Source organism: Anser brachyrhynchus (genome assembly GCF_964034855.1).
Source record: "Anser brachyrhynchus genome assembly, chromosome: 4".
NCBI classification, from domain to species: Eukaryota; Metazoa; Chordata; class Aves; order Anseriformes; family Anatidae; genus Anser; species Anser brachyrhynchus.
Genome location: NC_137698.1, coordinates 76876505 through 76897745, shown reverse-complemented (window position 1 = coordinate 76897745; position 21241 = coordinate 76876505). Strand labels below are relative to the sequence as shown.

Genomic DNA, 21241 nt, shown 5'->3' with positions numbered 1-21241 from the left:
CTGAGTTGGAAGTGACCTACTAGGATCATCGAGTCCAACCCCTGGGTCCCCACACGATACGCTCTCTAACTAAAATGCAGCCAAGTTTAGACACCACAAGGATAAGTAGGATTTCAGAGACAAAACTTGCCAGTGAGGCTAAATACAAGCAGAAGGAAACAGAAATACGAAAAACTGAGATTTTTTCAAAAGATTTTTTCAAGAGCTAATTGAATTGAGAGAGTTCAAAGTGCAGAAGAAGGGCTGATAGGGACAGGCATGTGCTGAAGACATGACGAGTGAAGATCTGAAAAATTCAGATTTGCAATGGAAACTCAACCCTCTGGTCTCGGCATCCCTACACATCCACACGCACATAAACTCTGTATATAGTGTGAATATATGTATCTCAACACGCACCCATATAGGTGGCAGCACTGTACACAGGTGTGTAAGTGTAGTGAGGTATGAGAAATGCCAATGCACTGCAGCTTGTTTGCGTCCTTACCTGTTGTACAGCAGAGCAGAATGGCCGAACCTGTTCACATCGTGATGGAGACCCGGGCGAGGAAGAACAGACCACTTATTGCAAGCTAGGATTAAGGAAAGATTATTTCAGAAAAGCACCCTTGGCATCATTAATGACTCAATTTAGGTAGCACTTTTCTTCCTGAAAGATCCCGAAGTGCTTTAATCTACAGCGAGACGATTCTACCCATCAGCAAAACATAAATCTCTGGAGTGAAACAGTGCTTTCATAAACTGCTCTGTGTTATCTTCTTTTGCAAGACTGACGACTTTGCCTTCACCCCAGCTGCCACGGTATGACAAAAGGGGAAAGGAAGGATGCAGTGGCTCTGTGCCATCATCTAGACTGATCATAAAAAAGAAAAGTTCTTGAACAAGGAAAGCTTCATGGCCTCATGTAGAAGAGATTATTAGCTCTTTGGCAATCACGTGTAATTAAATGGCGGTGACCTGAGTTGTTTTTTTTTTTTTTTCATTTACTACTGGAATTTTTCACTGCATAACAAGTTCAGTTTTTATCTGTTTATACGTGAATTATTTGCAATTTTGCCCCAAACCAGTATCACTGAGAACAGAGACTTATCTTTTTTTTTTTTTTCATTGCATTTATACTCCTAGAGGGTAGATATCCATGTTTTTAAAAATATTTTTCAGTCATCATAGCTTAAGGATTTTTGGTTGTTTTTCTCTTTTAATATAATGTGAGATTATTCCATCTTTTTCTATTAGCATAACATTTATAAGTTCTGCTTCATTTTTTACTTGGTTTCTCAGGTAATTTCTTCCTTTAGGCAGCATGAAAAAAGAAAACAACCTAAGAAACATATAACCCACTGAGCAATCAAAGGAACAAAAGCAGGAAAAGTCAGTCCAATTCCTACCACTTCAGCTTTGCAAGGTGAATGGGATCACCTTGGGGGCTAACATCCCAGAGGCAGTTGTGTGTAATTTATGCAATTAAGGCAGAAAAGTCAATCTGCTGTGAAGATCTACAAAGCCCCGAAATACTTGCAGATTTTTAATACAAGATAATACTGTTGTTACATGGACCGTGCCTCTGAAAAAACAAAGTCCACAGACCCAAACTAGTACCTAAACAAACGAAGAGAGCAGGGAAAAACAACTTCATTTTTTCTTTATGAAATTTAATTTGGAGAATTGTTCGGTAAGAAAGCTGACCCTAAACTACGCACCTGTACAAACTTTTATTCAAGTGATGACAAATAAATGACATAAGGCCCAGTTTGGGGGTTTAATGCTTGGGTAAATTATGATTTTGAAGTTTATTTTTAAATGTCACTTGGTCTATTTTTGAGAATTTAACCTAGCCCACCATCACTTGTGAGACAAGCACGCATGGTTCCAATTTTTAACAGGAGACTTCAGCAAAATTGGACAGCAATTTGCAATTTTTTATCCAGCAAGTTGTGAATTATGCGACGCCAAGAAACATATTTTTCTAGATTAATAGAAGGCCTGGAATGTTTTGCTTTCTAAGCTTCTTTCCCATCTTTACCAGAAGATCAAGTACTGGAAAAAATGACTGATTCTGAAACTACAAAGAATTCTCTCCTTCCTGACTTATGAGTTAAGCCAAGCCTAAAACTGACAATGCAAAGGATTTTATTAAATATATTACTCAAATGGAACACATATGCTCAGAAAACATATGAAAGGATCTGAAAACATCCAGCCTCTTTCTATGCTTGGCAACAGAACTGAATTTTTGAAGGGATAAATAGAAAAAAAATTAATTTCTCTCCTGTGGGGAAGAGAGATGATAACATGAGTATAGACTATACAAATATCTCCCACTATATTAAAAAATAATAAAATTAAAAGCTTATTTAGAAATGCAAGAGAATGGTTACTTAAACTACAGTAAGTGGATTTTGAGACAGGCTGCCAGTGAAGTTTCTATTCTTGTTTTAGGTACATCCCATATGCGAGATTTGTCTCCCTAGAGACAAAACTGCCCCAGGGTAGGAAACTCTTTTATAAAGGCCAGAGAGACTCATTTGGGGAACACGAGGTGCTAACTGGTCATTGCAGCGCCCAGGACATGGGGAAAAGGCTGTGAGCCTGCTCTAGCCAAGTGCTCGCCCAACCTGAGAGTCAAGGCAACCCAAAAGCTCGTCCTGAGAAGCAGTGGGAATGCTCACGTGTAGGGGCAGCTGGACTGTTATCCCCAAACCTCCCAGACCAGGCATTAGCTGGAAAGTTTGGATGGAATAAGCTCCAACCTGGTCAAGTGCTAGGTAAAAGGATAAGCATCATTAGTGTGTTATTTTCAGGTCTACCTGATCTGCAAAGCCCCGAGAATCTCAGCACACATCTCGGCAACGTCTGTCTGCATCCCACAAAAACAACTCTACGTCCTCACGACACCCAGTGCACGTGGGCTGACTGCTCAGAAGTTTGGGCAGAGCAAGTAAGAAAAATTTGATGAGATAAATTAAACAGGTCACTACAGAAACAAGTTCTAACGGTGACAGTTAAAGAGCTGACCTGCCTTTGAGGCCTTTAGTTTAGGCTGAATATTTATTCTGATTTTCTCCAGTCTCCCTACCAGCACCCTAGGGTGTTCCTGGTTGTGCTCCTGGTCCATTTCCCACTGTGTTACTCACTGAGATGAGGCAGAACATGCAAGCAAAGCTGCCCTGCCATAAAGGGAATTAAAAAAGTGATTGATTTTTTTCTGAAGAGTTGTTCTTTCCACTTTCTAGCCTGAGACTCTCCCTAAGGAATGAGAGGACACAGGAGCACCACAGGGTCCCCCACCCCTGCCATGCGGAGTGCAATCAATGCAAGCTCCAATTCTTGGTTTTTTTTTGGTAAGAACTATGCTAGCTGACTACAATGACTATTTCCTGTAAAAGAAACTGCCTGTTAACTACACCGAATCAAAACGAACACCACAACTGATGCATTTTTTCCAAATTAATGTCATTTGTGTTTTACATCTAATAAACAGTTCAATGAGTCGGGGAAGACAACAAGACGTATTAAGAAAAATCCATTATTATTGCTATACAACCTTAAAAAAAATTACTCTCTCTTGTGCCTGTCAAAATACTCCAATTAAAATGTTTTTCAAGTAAAAATTCAAAACAAACCTATCCAGGAGCACACAGTAGATTCTACAGGGATGTGGTGTGAAATCAAAGCAAGCAGGGGAACAACCCCTGTAGCAGACAGCAAAATGCCACAAGGATGCCCAACCCTGCTAACCCAGGTAATCCATTCCCTGGCACATTCTTTTCACAAACCAGGAGTGCCACCCCAGCAGACAGTTTATGTGAATATTTCAGGGAATCAATCCTGAGATCCCACATTTCAAGGAATAAGAGCAGAAGGTAGAATGTGATAGGAGCACAGAACAGTGGTTTTCTCCAGCGTGAATTATCTGGATGTGCATGCACCTTCTTTCATATAATTTCATTTCTTTTCTTAATGGTTCTCTCTCTCTCTCTCTCTCTCAAATAAATGCTGCCCTCTTCTGGCTCTTCAACCTCATCTAAACTTAATCCTTCAAAGTAAAACCCGCCTGTTCAGCTTTATGATTAAATAGTACTTATGGGGACATTTATGCTTATAAAGCATACACAAACTAACTGACATTACCAACAGCACAGCAAAGCAAGTGAGCCAGCCTTCAGTTAAAACAAGAGCATGCAGTGGACAAGCTGAGCTTCAGCTCTGCTTGTTATTATCCTAACAGCCTGCATTTCTCCTAACTCACAGATTAAAACCCGCTCAGAATCTCACTACAGCTTTTTGGCCGAGACATTCGAACAACGTGCGTTCTATTCGAGAACATTTTTAACGCCCAAGGTTGTGTACAAACTGTTGACCACGAAACTGCTGCTCTATTTGCCTAGAAATCACTGCAGCAGCTCATTTGCTTGGTAATATGTACTAAGCTAAATGTGCTTCTCCTGATTACACATTCTTCTGCAGTACGCTTAGTAGCATTTGGTATGATATACCCAGCATGTAAATTAGTCTTCTTGAAGACAGCTCTTCGTGAATCTCTAAGAATTTTTTTTTTATTATTATTTTTGCAAGAACTTACCAATATCATATGCCATAAAATCTGAAGAAAAGCACTTAGCGCCGTGGCTCATGGAAGTGTCGTTGTGCGTGTTTCCTCCAAACACCAGCATGGTTCCACTCATTATCACAGCAGTGTGCAAATAGCGAAAGAATCTGCTGTCTTTAAGAATTGTCCTTCAGAAATAAGAATATATGCATTAAGGAAACCGATTAGGACCTGGCAAAGACAAATCAATCCCTAAATCCAAGCTGGGGAATGATTTGGGCACGTGGTGAAGTAACGTGGAGGTCCTATTTAATTAGTTTTCCTAATGAGATACTTAACTTTCTCACCAGACTGTTCAATTCCTCCTGTAATTTCACTCTCGCATTCCAATCTGCTTTCTAATTTATAGGAGAAATACATCTATGAAGGCATCTCTCCAAAGCTCTGGATCCTAATCATCAATTCTTTCCCTAGGGATTATCAAGTTTTCACACTAACAGGGCTCAGTCAATTAAACCTGCTGATATGGACGCTGTCTGGGGAGACTCCAGCCCAGGCAGTATTAAATTTATAGGAACCTAAATCATTCTTTTAAATTGGGTATCATCTCTTGTTCAAAACTAACGAAACTATTTCAAGGAAATCTATGCAGCTGCCAACAGCGGAGCCCTGCAGCTTAACACCTGCAGAACTCGATGCCTCACCCGTGATTAAAACACGGCTGGCATTAATCTTATTAGCCAGTGACCTCACCTTTAATCAGCGTGATTAACAGCACTGACCACAAGCGGTCACCCTTTGTAGAGTTTCCCTGCTATTCTGAGAGGATGTGACTGCAGGAAAACCCTGATGTGACCAGGTCTGTGCTGCAGGCAGCGGTGTCACGGTTCGCGGGCTGTGCCGGTGACACTTCTGCAGACCAGCAGCATCCCGAAGGCAGCAGGTACCAAAGCTGAGACTTTCACAGCAAAATAGTCAGGAAACGGGGTTGGGGACCCATTCCTAGGGCATGAGCTGCAGTATGGCAGCACATGGGGCTTTCTGAGCAGGACCACAAGTGTCAGACTGCAAAACCGGCAGTCAAAGCACTGGAGGGAAACGGGAAGAAACAAGCCTGCCAGAATAAGGATTAGGAGACTGCTTTTTTGCCCTTCCTTACCACGAAATCCTCGGAACAAAAGAAGAAGTCAGTAACACCAAAAAACCTACAGATAAAGATGACCAGACAGCAGGTGTTCTCCTGCAGGGTGACCGCTCGCCTGCTCTGCCAGTCCTCTGGAGGCTGACAAACTGAATGCAATGAAAGGAATTTGGTGCTGGAACTCTTTGGGAGAATAGTGTCACACTTGTGACATTTGCTGCCTGTTCAGCCAGGTTTGCCAGGCTGAACGAGAGTATTAAATGAACTAAGAAAGGAAGTGAGGCTATTACCACGTGTACAACTGAGCAGCAAGGAAGATTTTTAGAAATTTGTCACTAGTCACTTTACTCATCAGTAAAAACTCACCAACTGTTGTTGCAGACACACAAGCTATTTTAAACTCTAAGAAAAAAAAAAACAATATGGTGACTCAAAATTACACATGTTCATTCAAAAGACCAGCCTCCTATCTGAATGGAGCCTTTAAAAAAACTTGAGAAAAAACACAGAATTGAAGAAAATGTATTTCACCTCCATAGCTCAAAGTTGTGACGTTTTGCTATAGCGCTCTAATAAAACTCACCCCTGGGCAGAAACCACTCACAGAAGATTCCAACTTAAGAAACAAATGTTTCAAACAGTTACACTGTTTGAAGAAAATGGGGTTATAATTGAAATTCTTTTGTGGTCTTAACTCCAGAATGAATTACCACTCACTTGACTGCAGTAACTGTGCTCCTATGCAGAATCTGTACTGCTGGCAAGAAAACCCCAACAAATATTTCTCTTTCCAGCTTTAATGCAACAATAGATTAAAACGGATTTCTTGGCTCGTTTACAGCCTTGATTATGTGTGATTATGTGATTCTCGAGTCATAAAAGACATAAAAATAACACATAAAGGAGCACACTATCTATCCTGAATGCAAGTAACTCTGTACTACTGCACCCTTATCAGGTAACCCACCCTCTTGCCCACAACGTAACAAAAGGAAGGGGATGGTACACAGGAACAAGAAGTACTTACCACATACGGGTATTAACTTCGTATTTGTACAAGTCATCTGCTAGCCTGTACTTGTTGGCACTGAATGCCTTGTAACCTCCGTGGATGTAAATTGATTCTGTACTCGGATCGTAAACACTGCTGTGACCATACCCTCCTTGCACCAAAGCTCCGCTTGTCTGTAAGATGCTCCACGTATTCGTGGCTGAGAAATGAAAAACAGGAGAGACAAAACACGGTTAATTTATCTCCATTAATAACTTATCAAGAAATCTGATGGTGAAACAAATTGGGTTTCCCTTGACTCAGCTCTAGATGCTGCCTATCACTTGACATCCAGAAGTATTCTCCTTCAGGTAGCAAGTTTGTTGTCAAGAATTATTGTCAGGTATTTTTAATTAGGCCAGAAACATCTCTTTTACAGTGGTTTATTAAATTTTGCAGACAAGATACGTAAATGAAAGATAAAAATGACAGAAATAATATACTGCATTTCAGCAACATGAAAATGAAAATGACAGCATTGTGGCTTGATTTGGAATAGTACCCAAAAGCACTTTCATTTTACATATTTAAGCACTGAAGCCAAGTTACGTATGACTGTGAAGAACACTACAGTTAAAAAATAATATATGATTAACAGTCCTATTCTGTCATTCAAAAATATTATTTATTTGAAGCACTGCAGACATAATATAATGGCAACTGAAACAAAAACCACCAAAATTTCGCACCAAATCTCTGTAGCTAGTGCAGAATGAAACCCTACACAGGCTTCCTAACTCCAGGGCAGATCCAACACAAAAAAGGCAAAGGAAGTTAACAGTCTGCAAGCTCACACACAGGAGCACCAAACAGAAAAATAAATCACTGCCCCAAACATCCTGGTTTTCTCCAGCTTTCACCCAGAAGAAAGCTCGCTCACGTGGACACCAGCGAACCAGAGTACACTCCAGCAGATCCTCTGGATCAGGATGACCGAGGGACGAGGATAACGGGTCAAAAGTGCTTACACAGCCACTACTTCTGACAATAATGAACACATTCACGTTGTAAACTTCCTGTGCTTAACTGTGATCTCTATGTATCCAGCGGAGCAAGGGATATGCCTCCAGAGAGCCATTTCAGCGCAGCTGCTTTAGGGAACAGTTCATTTCATCTGGAGAGCTTCCTACGTTTCTCCACCGCTAATACTAGAAATCTCCAGATCCTAAAATCAGAGTCTGGACTATCCCCAGAGATATGGAGTAAATGGGAGTCCAGAAAGTTATTCCCTGTTCCCCTACGCATTCAGTAATGACTGCTATGGGAGATAGGTATAACAGCTTAAGTGGATACTTGCTCTCAATTGTTACAACCATTCTTGTCATAGGATACAAAAAATAATTTTGAAAATGTTTGCTTTGCAAGAAAGAGAGGAAAACAAATTCAAATGTCCCACAGTTATCCTGCTTTGTCTCTCAATTACAGCTTTTTTTGCCTTTGGGACCTAATAAGCTGGATAAAGCTGGAGGCACGTGGCTGGTTGCTCACTATTTGACCTACACAAATGCTGGAATTTAGACTGAACATCTTATAAAAATAAATAAATGTAGAAGAACACAGGCACCTTAGGTTTGCTGTCTGAATATGGATCACTGAAATAATTTTCAAATGTTAAAACGGACACAAAAGGCAGGTAGGACGCCACTCACCCAGGTTGTATTCCTGGACGTTGCTGATATACCCATAAAGAGGGCAGTGCCCAAAGATGACGAGCATGACCACGCTGTCATCTTTCAAGGTGATGATGTGAGCCGAGTGGCCAACAACAGCATACTGCTCCTTGGCTTTCGGTGTCGCCTGAGTCCACGTCTGCCTGGGAATGTTGAACACCCACAGCTGGCTGGTCACGTTCCCCGTGGCATCTATTTTTCCACCATACATGTATATATCATCCTAAAAGAAGTTAGATCTAAAATGAGGCATGGCATTTAGGAAACAGGTAATACGTAAATAATGAGGTTACCATATTTTAACTTCCCCCAGCCTAGGTTTGTCTCCTTTCTCAAGGAAGGACAGCTCCCATCTCCTTCACCGGTCACATTTGATATGAAAGCAGCCACGACTGCCAGGCTTTGTACCCAAGTCCATGCTACCAGAATGCCTTCAGCACACAGAACTCACCCGAGATGACAAAATGGAGGGGAAGGAGTACATGGGGCAGGACTGACCTTCAGATGACAGACACTGAAACTGAGGTGTCTGTATGCTACCGGTGTCTAAGCATCCACTGTAAAAACAGCGAAGCCTGGAGAATAATTCCACTGTTCAAAAGCAGGGAAGGCTTGCCTTTGGGTGAGCTGACTTGCTCTCCAGATTTCCCTGCCTGTACTGACTGCATCTGTTTTCACTGTAAGTGGAGCTCAGAGGCTCCCCAAAGGCAGCCAAAGGTAGGCACCTGATGTTGAGTGTTTTAATAATGCAAGCTGAACCCGTCCCATAGCTTGCAAATGCAAGATGCAGAAGATAGCTGGCAAGAAAGGCAGTTAAGATGGAAAATGTTGTGTCTGCACACTGAAAGCTTTGTCTCTCAATTAAATACATTGAGAAAAAATATAGGACCCTTTGGAAAGGAGGGTGACAGGATACAGGATGATTAATAAAATCCTGTCTAATTAAGAGCTAAAAATTCCATCTAGTTTTATTTGGGCGTTTCTCCAGACATCTTGGAATGACTCAAAAATCCACCAAAGTGTGTAGTGAAGCCCTGCTTTATTGCTGACAAGATGGTAACAACCTTGGAAAGGGAAATTCTCTGTTACAGTTGGCTTTCCTTGGGAAATTGCTGAAAACCCCCACCTGTCACTGACTATGAACCTACCATAGTACTAAGTGTATCAATCCCTTGAAGCTAGGAATTTCCATCTTCATTATGTTTTTCCAGTGATCTGTTTGTGAATGGTGCTGTGTGGAGTTTTTCAAGTGTTTTTAGTTATGCTTAATATAAGCTTCCACTGTGATGAGCTAATTAACAGTTCAAAACCAAAGATCAGTAAATAATTAGCTTGCTTCCTTCTCAAACAGACCAGGAAGCCAAAGGCTTTGCCGTTCTGCTCTCACGTGGCCTGCACCCACAGCAATGCAGGCAGGTGAGAAATGATGTAAGAGAAGTCAAATCCTCTTGTTTCAGATGCTGGAAGAAGAGATTCACAGGTCTGTTGCAGAGGCAGATCAGCTCCAAAAACCCCTAATTCGCCAGCTCTGCTGCTATGCTTTGGACAATAGATGCCTTGCAACAGGACCCGTGGGAGCTCGCTCATAATAAGTACATGGGCTACTCAAAAAGCAACTGGGGAACCAGAGGAACTCCAGCAAACTCCAGTCATCGGGCATGTCTTAAGAGCACAGACAGTGAGAAGGAAATAATTAACTCACTGACCTCAAACAGCCTTAAAAAACTCTGAGAAAAGAGGGAAAGGAGGAATACGCAAGCAAAAGCACTACAGAATTCCTAGGATACCAGTCCAAGGGTTCCCTGGAGTACAAGTACACAGACTGGGACATCCATGCACAAGCCTCTGAAGAAGAAAAGCTTCCTCCAAAGCATGACTGATGTGTGGAAAGGGGTTAGCGGGGTAGGGAAGAAGAAGGGAAAAAACAGCTAGGTGATGAATGTGCAGCACTGAACTTACCTTATGTATCGCCAGCGAATGACCGTATCTCATCTCTACCGAGTTCACAGTGCTGTTCAGGGGAAGCCACTCTTCAGAAATAAGATCGTACCTGTGCAATAAGAATTGAAATGATTTTCAGAGAAGTTGCTATCAAGTTGCGAAACTTAGTGCTTGCTCTTTCCAGAATTCGTTGGAAATTATTTAACAAGTGTCCCACCAAGATGTCAGCACACACAAAGCATGCATGTAGACTAAAAAAAGATCCCATCAAGCCTGCTCTGTTACTCAACATCCACAAATTGATTTGCTTTACCCTGAGTTTTCTTCCTCATGCAGAGCCATGAGCTAATGCATTTGCTCTTAAGCTATGACAATTTACACCGAAAGACACATTGCAAACAGTAGAAAAAGGTTACACTAAGCTCAGGTAAGTCCCAATTACTTGATAAAAAAACTGCCCGTGTTTAAAAGACATTTTTAATTATATCTTTGTCATTCAAGCGTATTTTTTTTCTGTAAACTTGAAATAAGATAAACCCTCTGCCCTGAAAATGGCCTCTGGCTTCTTAGATAAAAGAATGAACTATGTTTGCCAGGCTTAGAGCTGTGCAAGATAAAATCAGCTCTGAGAAAGCATTTAATGAAGGCACGGGGTATCTGTTGAAAAATCAGGCATGACTTTGAAAGAGTAAATTGTGGATGTAATCAGCAACTGTTCAACAATATGTATACATTTGTAGCTCCTCTTTAACTTCCACTAAGTAAATGCACAGCTTTCTCACAGGTCAATGACAGTGAGGTATGCAGGTAGCCCTGGAAAAAAATCCTATATTAGCTTTTGCCTAGATATGCCAAAATTCTGTCAAGCTCCAGAGGAAGCCTGAAGCGTTTTTACGGGGGATTTCAAGGAGGATACACAATTTTTACTTGATATCTTAGTTACTGATAAATCTCCTAAACAGGTTGCGTAAATGTCATCATCCCAAAATGCCACTCCCAGTTTGGTATCCCATTCCACATCCACAGTAATCAGTATGACTTCAGCAAGGTGTCAAACACTCTGGAGACACATAGACACAATATCATGAAGGGCTAGTAACACAGAAGTAGAACTACCCTCTTTGAATACAAGGCTAGATATAATTTATAAACTAGCCTAGAAATATATAGTAAATAGTTGAATGCTGTCATAAGCAGATTAACCAAAAACTCACTGAATATTAGGAATCTTACAATTTTCTTTTCCAAAATGAGCACCTTATCAGCATTTTCCCACGTCTCAAACGTGAGTCAAAGTTTTCATTATTGCTGTTTCCCCTTGGAAATGGAGCATAGGGGAAAGCACAGCACGTCAGTTAGCATTTTCTAAAAATAATTCAGAGGTCTGTGTTGTTCTTAAAGTATGTTATCTGGGTTTATACTCACGCTAAAACCTTCTGAGAGTCAGAATGATTGAAGACATAGCCTCCAACAATCCACATTTTATTGTCGTGGATTACAGCTTTGTGAGATGCTCTAGGAAGTTTTGGAAGAGAATATTCCTCCCGGGTCCAAAATGACTGGTTTGCGGGAACAGGAATTGAACAGCCAGGACCTGGGAAAAACAGTTTGAGAAGTTAAACGTTCTTGCCAAAGTCTGCATTTCAGCCAGAGGTCAGTATCCTGCACCACAGGTGATGAAGATTGTACATGGCCAAGTACTCGATTGAAGTTCTGCTCGCCATTTCCTTGCCCACGGTAGCCATCAGGGATGGACCTGGTGTGCAAGGACCTCACGGGACAGACCTCCCAACCACAACCACATCCTTCAAGCCTAAAAAAAGGTTTCAGGAAAAAAAAAAAAAAAAGCAGTTCCAGACCAGATGAATCCGTGTTCTAGTAAAGCAGACAAGCCTCTCTGCTCTGTACCCCTCTGATTAGGGAGGCGTTGTGCAGACCCCTTCCAGCTCCACACTACAAAGGCTTCTTCCAGTATTTATCTTCCTGCCACGGGCCCTCACTCAGAAGCCCCAGGACCACCTGCGGAAGCTTCAGGAGAGCTGCTCAGCAGCACGCTGTAGAAAAACAAAGCTCATACTGTGCTGCTTGCTATCTTTCTCTTTTTGTTCCCAATGCTGCTTTTGTAAATTGTTCGTTTCATGTTTTATCCATATTTTTTCTGCTCTTAAACTAACTTTACTGCCAGGCTTTCCTTCACAGCTCCCCATGCAGTGGGGCTCCTGCCCATCGGGTGGCAGGAGGAGCTACAGGAAAGGGGCAGCCAGAGAAGCCACACAGGGCAGAAAACCCACAAGACTTCGTCCATGTTTCAGATCCCCATCAAACAAAAAAAGCAGCACAGGCCCACCACAAAATAGCTAGCCTGGATCTTCCAGCTCCCTGAGGACGAACAAAGTCTAACAGGGGCTGCATGTTGTGGCTCCTGCAGCAGAACAGGAGCAGCAGATGGCACGGCCTCAGCAAGGTGAAGAGCTGGATGGAAGCTCTCCCTTCTTCTCAGTGGCACCCATCCATACGCACGGGGCTGCTACAGAGAGCACAGGACATGCTGAAGAGGCTCAGGTCTTTAGAAGGGAAGGGGTATATCGGGACAGCCGTTAGGTAATCACAGAAGCGAATCACAGAGCTGCAATCTTGACTGCAAGAGGCAGCACCTGCTTCATCTTGTTGAGTACCCACCAACAATAGTCTCCAGTTCAGGAAAGCAGACTGGAATATGGCCTTGAAAAACTCCCAGTTTCTAAGGTAAGCGAACATTTCTAGATGTTAAAAACTTCAGAACAGGAAATGGGAGGAGAGCAGCTTGCACCTCACTCTGTTGTGGTCTGTTTTGGGGCTTTTGTTTGTTGGTGGTGGTTTTCATTGTTTGGCTGTTTGTTTTGTCTACGTACTAACCTGATACTTAAGTGAAAGATGAGGAAAAAGAACAGCAGGCTAGGAATCCAGCAAACGTAAATCCACCTTTCCTGTGGATTTATGCACAACCAGGCTTCAGAAAAGCATCACAAGGCTCTGCATCGCACAAGGGGATGTGGCCTTCCTGCTGATTACAAGTGTATGACCCTGAAGTATGTTGTCTGTGGCTGCTTTTGTCTGAGAAGCAGGCGTGTTAACCTCAGCACTGGCGCCTCCTCTCTAGGACTCTTGTTTTGCCAAGCGGGATTCTTTCTGCAGTGCACAACACACTGTATGTTTTTGCAGTGTGGCTGAGCAGTGGCAGAAGTTGTTGTCCGTGCTGGAACTGGCTGTATTTCACAGAAGACTAATTCTAGTGCATCACTCTAGCTTTGCAAAGAAAATATGTATGTTTGGTCCAAACTGTTGCTAAGACTGATGTGGCTGACAAGCACACCTGGACCTGAGAATAAAGCATTGTATGTATTCAAACGGGTTAACTACTGCCATCATATCATGCTCAACTTAGCTTCAGGTACACAGGAACAAGGTTTGAAGGTTGTGTGTTGTGTTTTTTTTTTTTTTGTTTTAGTTTTTATCTGATGCTGGCATACAACAGATTGGTGCTGCTTTGTACAGTAAGTAGCAGAGTTGCTTTAATAAAAATTTGTTCCCAATGATGATATGAAAACTGGATGAAAGTTTGACTCCATTCCTAGTTTAAGTACTAATACTTGTCAGGCAGAACAGTCTCAAGTGCTTCCAAGAACCACATACAGAAAAGGCATCCTTTTAACAAGAGCTTCTCCATATTAATCACGAGACTTACCTTGCCAGCCTGCAGAGCACGAACATGTCTTTGTATCATTGAAGTTGCAATACCCTCTCTCAGGTGCCCCACAATCATCTGCGCAGTAGGGAATATCACAAGCTTCTCCTTTCCAGTATTTGGCACATTCACATTCAAGAGCGTTGGTGCTGTTATTCAGCTTGCACTCTCCTCGGCCAGAGCAATTATTGGGACACATATTGAAACTGCAAACATCAGAGAAAGAAGGCTCGTCAGTAATGAAACAGGCTCCCAAGCCGCATCTCCTATTAACGAACAACAAGAGTGATGCTGAGAAGTTAATACAGCAGTTCAGCTGTTTGTTAGTATACCAACCAACAAGAACAGCTCATCTAGAATCTGATGTGATGGACCTGCATGCATTAGTTCTGTACCTATCATCTACAGAGCGCCCTCACTTAATGAGTTAAACATACAACAGCTCTGAAAAATTATCAATAAAATTTTTAGCCATTTATAATGCAAACGAATCGTCTCAAAATCCCCAACATTAAGTGAAAAATTTAATCAGTGCACGAGGCTTTTGTGATGTCTGTGCAATTTGTACTTAAACTACTCGAAATCGCATGCTATTCTGGGATCTGCTCACCAAACAAACACTTGAGATGAATCCCAAGCCAAGGATAGGTCTCTTGAATCATTTCTGATTTTATAACATTTGCAACATGAGGCAAAACTAGACGCATCCTTGTTGAAGATGTAAATTCTGAGACCCTATTCTTTTCCAAACTCTTTTTTTTCCCTCCAGTCTATTAACCAGCATAATTCAAAGGCTGAGATCACAAGCCAATATTCCCACCGTCATGCGACAGGCGGAGTCACAGGCTCCAAGACCACGATTTCACAGGTATTTCTCAACTAGCTATCTCCAGTAGTAACTACATAAAGACTGTTAAACTGAAAAAAAAAAATAAAGACATCCTTTTATCTCCTCTCCTCAAAAAAATGAGGAAACCTATTGACCAGAACACGCAGAAGAAAAAGAAACACACAGAACTGTACTTGAAGATTGTTTGAAATGATCAAAAAAAAGATGAGTTAAAGGAAAGAGATGAGTTAAAGCGACATTAAAACACAACAGAGGAACTTTAAAGGGCAGGTTATTCTTGAATTTCTCAACTGTATCGCAACAGTGCAATACTAACAGCTGGCTGTAGATGGTGTCATGGTTTATGGTATCAACCATCCTTTCAAAATGCCACTGCTTCAGCTGCTGTGTTTCAAGCAACTTTGCAAAAGCTCCTCATCTTCTGGATGCCACATTTTTCAAACAATCGACTATGTAATTTAAGGGATTAAAAAGGAGAAAAGCACCAAGACTGGTTTCAAAACTAAGCACATCATTTTAGGGAAACCTTTAAATTCTGCAAAGTCAGTTGTGATCAAGGACTTTGCAGCTGATTTTCCTGAAGACAGAGGTGAAACTTCTTCCAGTTTCACCCAATTAAAATCTCCTACTGCAGCACATACATAATTTGTATCTGTATGAGCATAAAATTCAAAGCCAACAATCCCCACCAGAATCACGAATTTCCATCTTTGCCTGTATTTCCTCACTGAGATCATTTACTCAAAAACTTAAGCTTTTTAAAAGCAGTCAATTTACACTAAAATTATTTATAAAAATAAGTGGACAGAATGTATGTCAGTGAACAGAAAACACTCACCTGTAATATTTCAAATACAGAACAAAAAACCACCCCACCACCACTCCAGAATAAGAAGCCAGACTAAGCGATTCAATCCAAGGACTGAATAAAAAGGAGCATCCCAAAGAAAACTGCTTGAGGATCCTCAGCAACAGATACAGTCCAGTGTCCCAAGTGAAACACGTACAATTATGCAAAAGCTTTTTTGTGCAGAGGTATCTCTGCAGAATGCATACAGGCACACAATCTGTCAGTTCTGACTCAGTAAGATCACATAAATCTAATAACATCAAATAAATAACCTAATGTCTTTCTGAGCAAGCATTTGCTCATGCTTACAGTTGACAACTGAAGTTAATGTTGAGCACATTACCGTCATTAGCCACTGTAAGAGTACAGTTGACAATCTAAATTCAAGTATCTACTCATAATTACACACTTCAATGGCAATTGCTTATTTCAAGACAGGACTGAGGAAAGAGGAAACCTTTTGCTCAACCTGCACCGTTTATGTAATCTCCAAAATCACGCTGGAGTGGTACTACTTACTTATACGTGATGTTAAAGCCAGTCAAATTATAGGCAGCATCACTGAAGAAATGCAGAAGAGCATATCCAGAAGTAGCTACAACTTCAGGTACTGTTTCATTGCTATCTTTCTCAGGAACAATAAGACCGCTGAAAAAGAAAAAAAAAAAGGAATTTAAATAAAAGGGAGCAAGGCAACAATAGTAAACACAGTATGCACATGAAATAATTGAAAGTGAAGGTATTTATTTGCATCTATTTGAAGTATAACGAATTTGCGTATATTAATCCTCATTTTTGCAGAGCAGTGTTATCAGACGGGTTTTCTTCAGCAGAACTTCTCGAATATTCAAAAGAAAAATGTCTCACCTTTGTGAGTATTCATACTCAAAACTGCCACAAACTCAAAGGCCTAAGAACTCACAAGGCCCTGTCAGAAAGATAAAACCACATCCCACAGGGACCTGTTTATGAAGCCCCCCTACATGTTATCTGCAAAACAGTGGCCGCGTTACTGACTAAGGAGTCCTGACAAACCTTAGGATGCTGAAAATAGCATTACCACTGCCCTGGGTGTGCGCGATTTTGGTCCAAAAGAAGGAATGATTGAAGAAAGGAATGCAAATAGAAAGCCTTGAAGTAACCAACTTGACTCTTCTGAAAGATAAATGTACATTAAATGCTCTTTGCCTGAGTAACCCTGAGGCTGTCTGGAATCACGGTTTTCCTATTCTTACAAAAACCTAATTCCCCTCGTATTATTCTCCCACAATTTAAACAGGTCCTGTTCCCGAAACAAGGTGACACGCTTCAAGACAGAAATTAACGTGTCACAAAAGCATAAAAGCTGCTGCAGCAGGCAAAATTACAGGCCTGTCGAACCCAGTATCTTCCTCTGACCGTGAAGAAGGAAGAAAATGCTTGGGAAAGACTGCAACAAATGAAGCAAGTACGGAGCATCCTGGCCATGTAGTTATCCAGCTTCCACAAGCCCACAGCTCAGGGGCTTTCTGACCCAGAGAATGCACCCACGCCAGCACGTTTAAATAAACCATTCATCTACGCTTGGAATTGCTTTCTCAACCATTAATACCCTTTTCACCTGGAACATCTGCAGCAGGGAGGTCAACAATTCAGCTCTGCAATGGGAGAGAAAGGACTTCCTATGCTTGCTTTACATCTGCTGCCTGAACACCCACCAGTGCCCCTTGGGCTCTTCCACTATGAGAAAAAATAAAATCACCCTTTCCTCACCGTCTTCTTGCCACCCACTATTTTTAAAAGCGCTGTCCGACTCGTCACATCCACGTTTGTTGGCTTTTCAAACCTGAAGGGCTGTCACTCTCCATATTCCCACCTCGTTCATTGCTTCACAGCACCCATCTCCTCCAGTTGCCTGCCAGGCTGTGCTGCTCCTCCAGCTTCTTACGGGGCGGTGGGCAGCGGCGAGGACAGGGGACAAGACTATTTACCTCGGGTGCCAAGTGACAGGACACAAGGAAATGGTCTCAAAGTGTGCCAGGAAGGTTTAGATGGGATAGCGGGAAGAATTTCTTCACGGAGAAAATGATCAAGCGCTGCCCAGGGAAGTGGTGGGGTCCCCATCCCCAGAGGCATTCAAGAGACGTGTGGACATGGCACTGAGGGACATGGATTAGTGATGGGACTCCACAGGTCAGGCTGATGGTTGGCACGGGGGATCCTGAAGCTCCTTTCCAGCCTAGAGGATTCAATGAATCTACTCGAGAACGGGCACAGTACAGACGGATACAATGGTTTGCCAAAATACTTGAATAAACTGAAAAGGGGAATAAATGTCTCTTGAAAAAAAATGAACTACCAGCTATTTACCTATTGCACAAGACAGTTAGTATCTGAAAGGCAATGTTTACCCTGCTTTTGACGGAAGCCTGACAACAAGAAAACAAAGAAGCCAGTTCCTCCCTCATACAAAAGCCATGAGCACAGCCACAAATCTGAAGTCTATTGAATTCCTTTAAGCCTTTATCTAAGCAAAGCCCATTGTCTACCACCACCTATTAATAGTCAGCTCTTATTTTTCTGACACAGAACCCTCTTCCCCACCAGCCCCAGTCCTGTTCCCAACAAAAGGCCAAGCCGAAACCTTAAAAGCAGAGCCCCAAAGGCTGGGCGCAGACCGAAGGCAGCCCCGGCTGGCCGGGCTGCAGGCAGGCAGCACATGCGGCGGCGAGGAAAAGCAGAATTTTTCTCATTAAAAGATCTTAGTTATCCTCTTTTTGGACCTGTTTAGAAGAGAGAGCTTCCTAGGATGGGGTAAATGCATCTCTACACTTGCGGAAGATGCTCAGAGATACCAGCAGCAACCCACTACTACCCGTAAAGCGCTTTTTACGGCCTGAATTTTTCTGTCCTCATGATACAATGGTGTGCTTGGAGAAGAAGAGACACAGCATGATCCTCACCAGGAGCTCTTGCTCTACAAACGGGGTGCTTGCACCACGAACGACAGATGAACGTTACCTATGAGAGGGTAAATATACAAGCTGTCCAACGACCCTTCGTGCACGACTCGCAGACTGCTGACAAGAAGGCATGCTTCATTTTACCAACAGGCCATAAAAACACAGGAACCTCACCTCGTGTTTTGGCTAAACAGCTCCAGCACACTTGCAGATATGTAGCTCAATAAATATTTCCTTGTGTGAAGGCCAATTATTTTTTCCCTTTCAGATCTCAAGGATATGGGATTAAAAGGCAAAATACACTGCCTTTTTTTCTCTGTGCGTAAGAGGTGCCTGTTTTGTTCTGAAATTTGAGACTTCTGATCTGAAGATGATCTCTCCCCAAAGACCATCTCCCGAAACATCAAAGAACAAAAAGCCTAATAAACTTCTCTTTGCTATTTGGTTCATATATAGTTTTCCTTTGTAATGCAAACTGTAGGGCAGTACGCCTCCACCGCTGGAAAACAGACATCTGAGTGTAAGTCAGGGTAAGGCAAACTACAGCTCGGGGACCAAAGGAGAAAATTCCTTTGTTCTGTTTTATTCTTCTTTGGTCTTATTCTTGCAGCACGTATCACTGATATTACCCGGCAATTCGGCTGGACGGCCTGCAGCAGGGAGAAAAACAGCAGCAAACACAAGCCAAAGGACAGAACGAACAGCAGTAATGAAAAGAGACAAAATCCCCCCCCAAATAACCGTCCCTAATAAAATGACCAACACAGGACTAGCATTCGTTTTCTCTTAGAAATCTCTGTTTTGGGATTTGCTTGGGCAGAAGGCAGGTACCTCCACAGGGTTAGCCCTCCCTCTTCCTTACCATATTTTTCTGCGTTCCTGAGGACAAACAGCGTGAGGGACCTTCCCTGGGTGCCAGTGACATTTACTGAGACACAGACGTGGCCAGACTTAGATAAGGAAAGTGATTTTAGCGTCACAGGAAGTTTTATAGTAGCTATTGAGTAGTGGAGAAAGATTCCTAACAAACACAATGACTTGTGCGACTCCCATGTGAACACCCGAAGGGAATGATATCCTACCTGTACAAGTTTAAAAGGTCCTAACGAAATTCAAGTGCTAGATTAAAGTAATTTCGTTCAGAGAAAGCCATGAACAGAGCACAACAATAATTATCAGGTACTCAAACACAAAGGTCGAACGTTGAAAAGTGTGAATAAATCTGAATAAATCAGTGTGCAGAGCATCATTTTGAATAAACCAGCACACCGAGTTTTGACATGATCTGCCACAGAAAGTCCTGTAGGCAGACTCTGAATGATAACGGCTTACAGAAAACTTCCTCTAAACGACAATCCAGAATCTCTCAGAGGCTGGCCAAGATTAGCCTATTGCACAATGCACCATTCCTCTCTCATTTTAAAAGCTTTCCCACCATTTCACAATCATCACTACTCCAAAGCAAACAAATACTCCTACTCAGCTAAATTGCCCAATGACCCTGCTTCTGAGAAGTTGAAAAGCTAGCCCGTTCTGCCCTGAAATACTCCTATTTTGTGCGCTGGACTTGTAGAGCCAGTAGCAGAGTCAAAACAACCACTTGGACACCCAACTCCACTATCGCCGGCACCGCGCCTTGCTCTCTTCCCACTGCACCATGTAGCAATGGGAATTAGTTAAAACAAACGACATCTCCTCTATTACTTCTCCTTCATTTGCTATGCAAGCATCGCAAGGAACGTGTGTTCATCCTTTTCTCTTGAGACACAACCTGCCAGCACAGAAGAGATGAAAAGCGTAAGGAGCTCTGCGGCTACCTCAACAGAAACCAGTCGAAAAGATGGAGCCGTGAAAGGAGAGGGCGGAAATGCAGAATCCAGATCAAAGAAACAAAAGGATAATGGTGACACCAAAACATTGGTAGTATATTGGCTTCTCCATCTACTGACACGCAGAGCAAAATCATTCTTTTTCTCTTTAGTGGTAAGTACCGGGACTCATCTGGGTACAAGCGTGCAAAACCACACCTTATTACAAAAGGCTCCGTGCATGTCAGCCACGCTCACAAGAGCGAAAACAACAATAAACAAACCCAAAATAGAAGTTACAAAAGATGAAAAACAAATCAATGCCAAAAAAAAAAAAGCGGGGGAGGGATAAGGAAGCATCTCAAATTTCTTGTCGTAAAGGAAAAGCTAGAGTTCTTGTGCAACAAGATGACTCCCAAAAACGGACTTTTTTTTAGGAAACGAAGCAATTACAGTAATACGAAAAAATCCAACTCATTACTGAGATCTGGCAACACCCTAGAGTTATTTTTTTTTCTTGAAACCATCTTCCCCTGTTGCAATAAGCGCAGAAGCTGCAGCACCAGCACAGGGCATGCCCTGCTCACAGGGCCCACCAGAGCAATGGGGCTTGCCCTAAAAAATTCAGTTCTTAGGTGATGCTTTTCATCCCCAAGACAGCAGAACAAGTTGTAAACGTATTAAAGTTTGTCTCAGGAGCCAGTCAATAAGTTTT

The 21241-nt window shown here is 42.2% G+C and overlaps 1 protein-coding gene and 1 long non-coding RNA gene across 2 annotated transcripts in view; one reads left to right on the top strand and one right to left on the bottom strand.

Moving 5' to 3' along the window:
- Positions 1 to 21241, bottom strand: part of ATRN (attractin) — a 149994-nt gene that overhangs the window by 89055 nt on the left and 39698 nt on the right. Inside the window, exons 4-11 of the mRNA XM_080592234.1 lie at positions 16296 to 16424; positions 14077 to 14282; positions 11778 to 11946; positions 10371 to 10461; positions 8391 to 8634; positions 6718 to 6901; positions 4583 to 4737; positions 488 to 572 (exon numbers count right to left, since the gene is read on the bottom strand). Of these exons, the coding sequence (XP_080448360.1) occupies positions 488 to 572; positions 4583 to 4737; positions 6718 to 6901; positions 8391 to 8634; positions 10371 to 10461; positions 11778 to 11946; positions 14077 to 14282; positions 16296 to 16424 (1263 nt within the window). The remainder of the gene's footprint in view (positions 1 to 487; positions 573 to 4582; positions 4738 to 6717; positions 6902 to 8390; positions 8635 to 10370; positions 10462 to 11777; positions 11947 to 14076; positions 14283 to 16295; positions 16425 to 21241) is intronic.
- Positions 579 to 3979, top strand: LOC308195218. Its single transcript, XR_013951349.1, has 2 exons — positions 579 to 2671; positions 2802 to 3979. It is a non-coding gene; the product is annotated as an uncharacterized lncRNA (long non-coding RNA).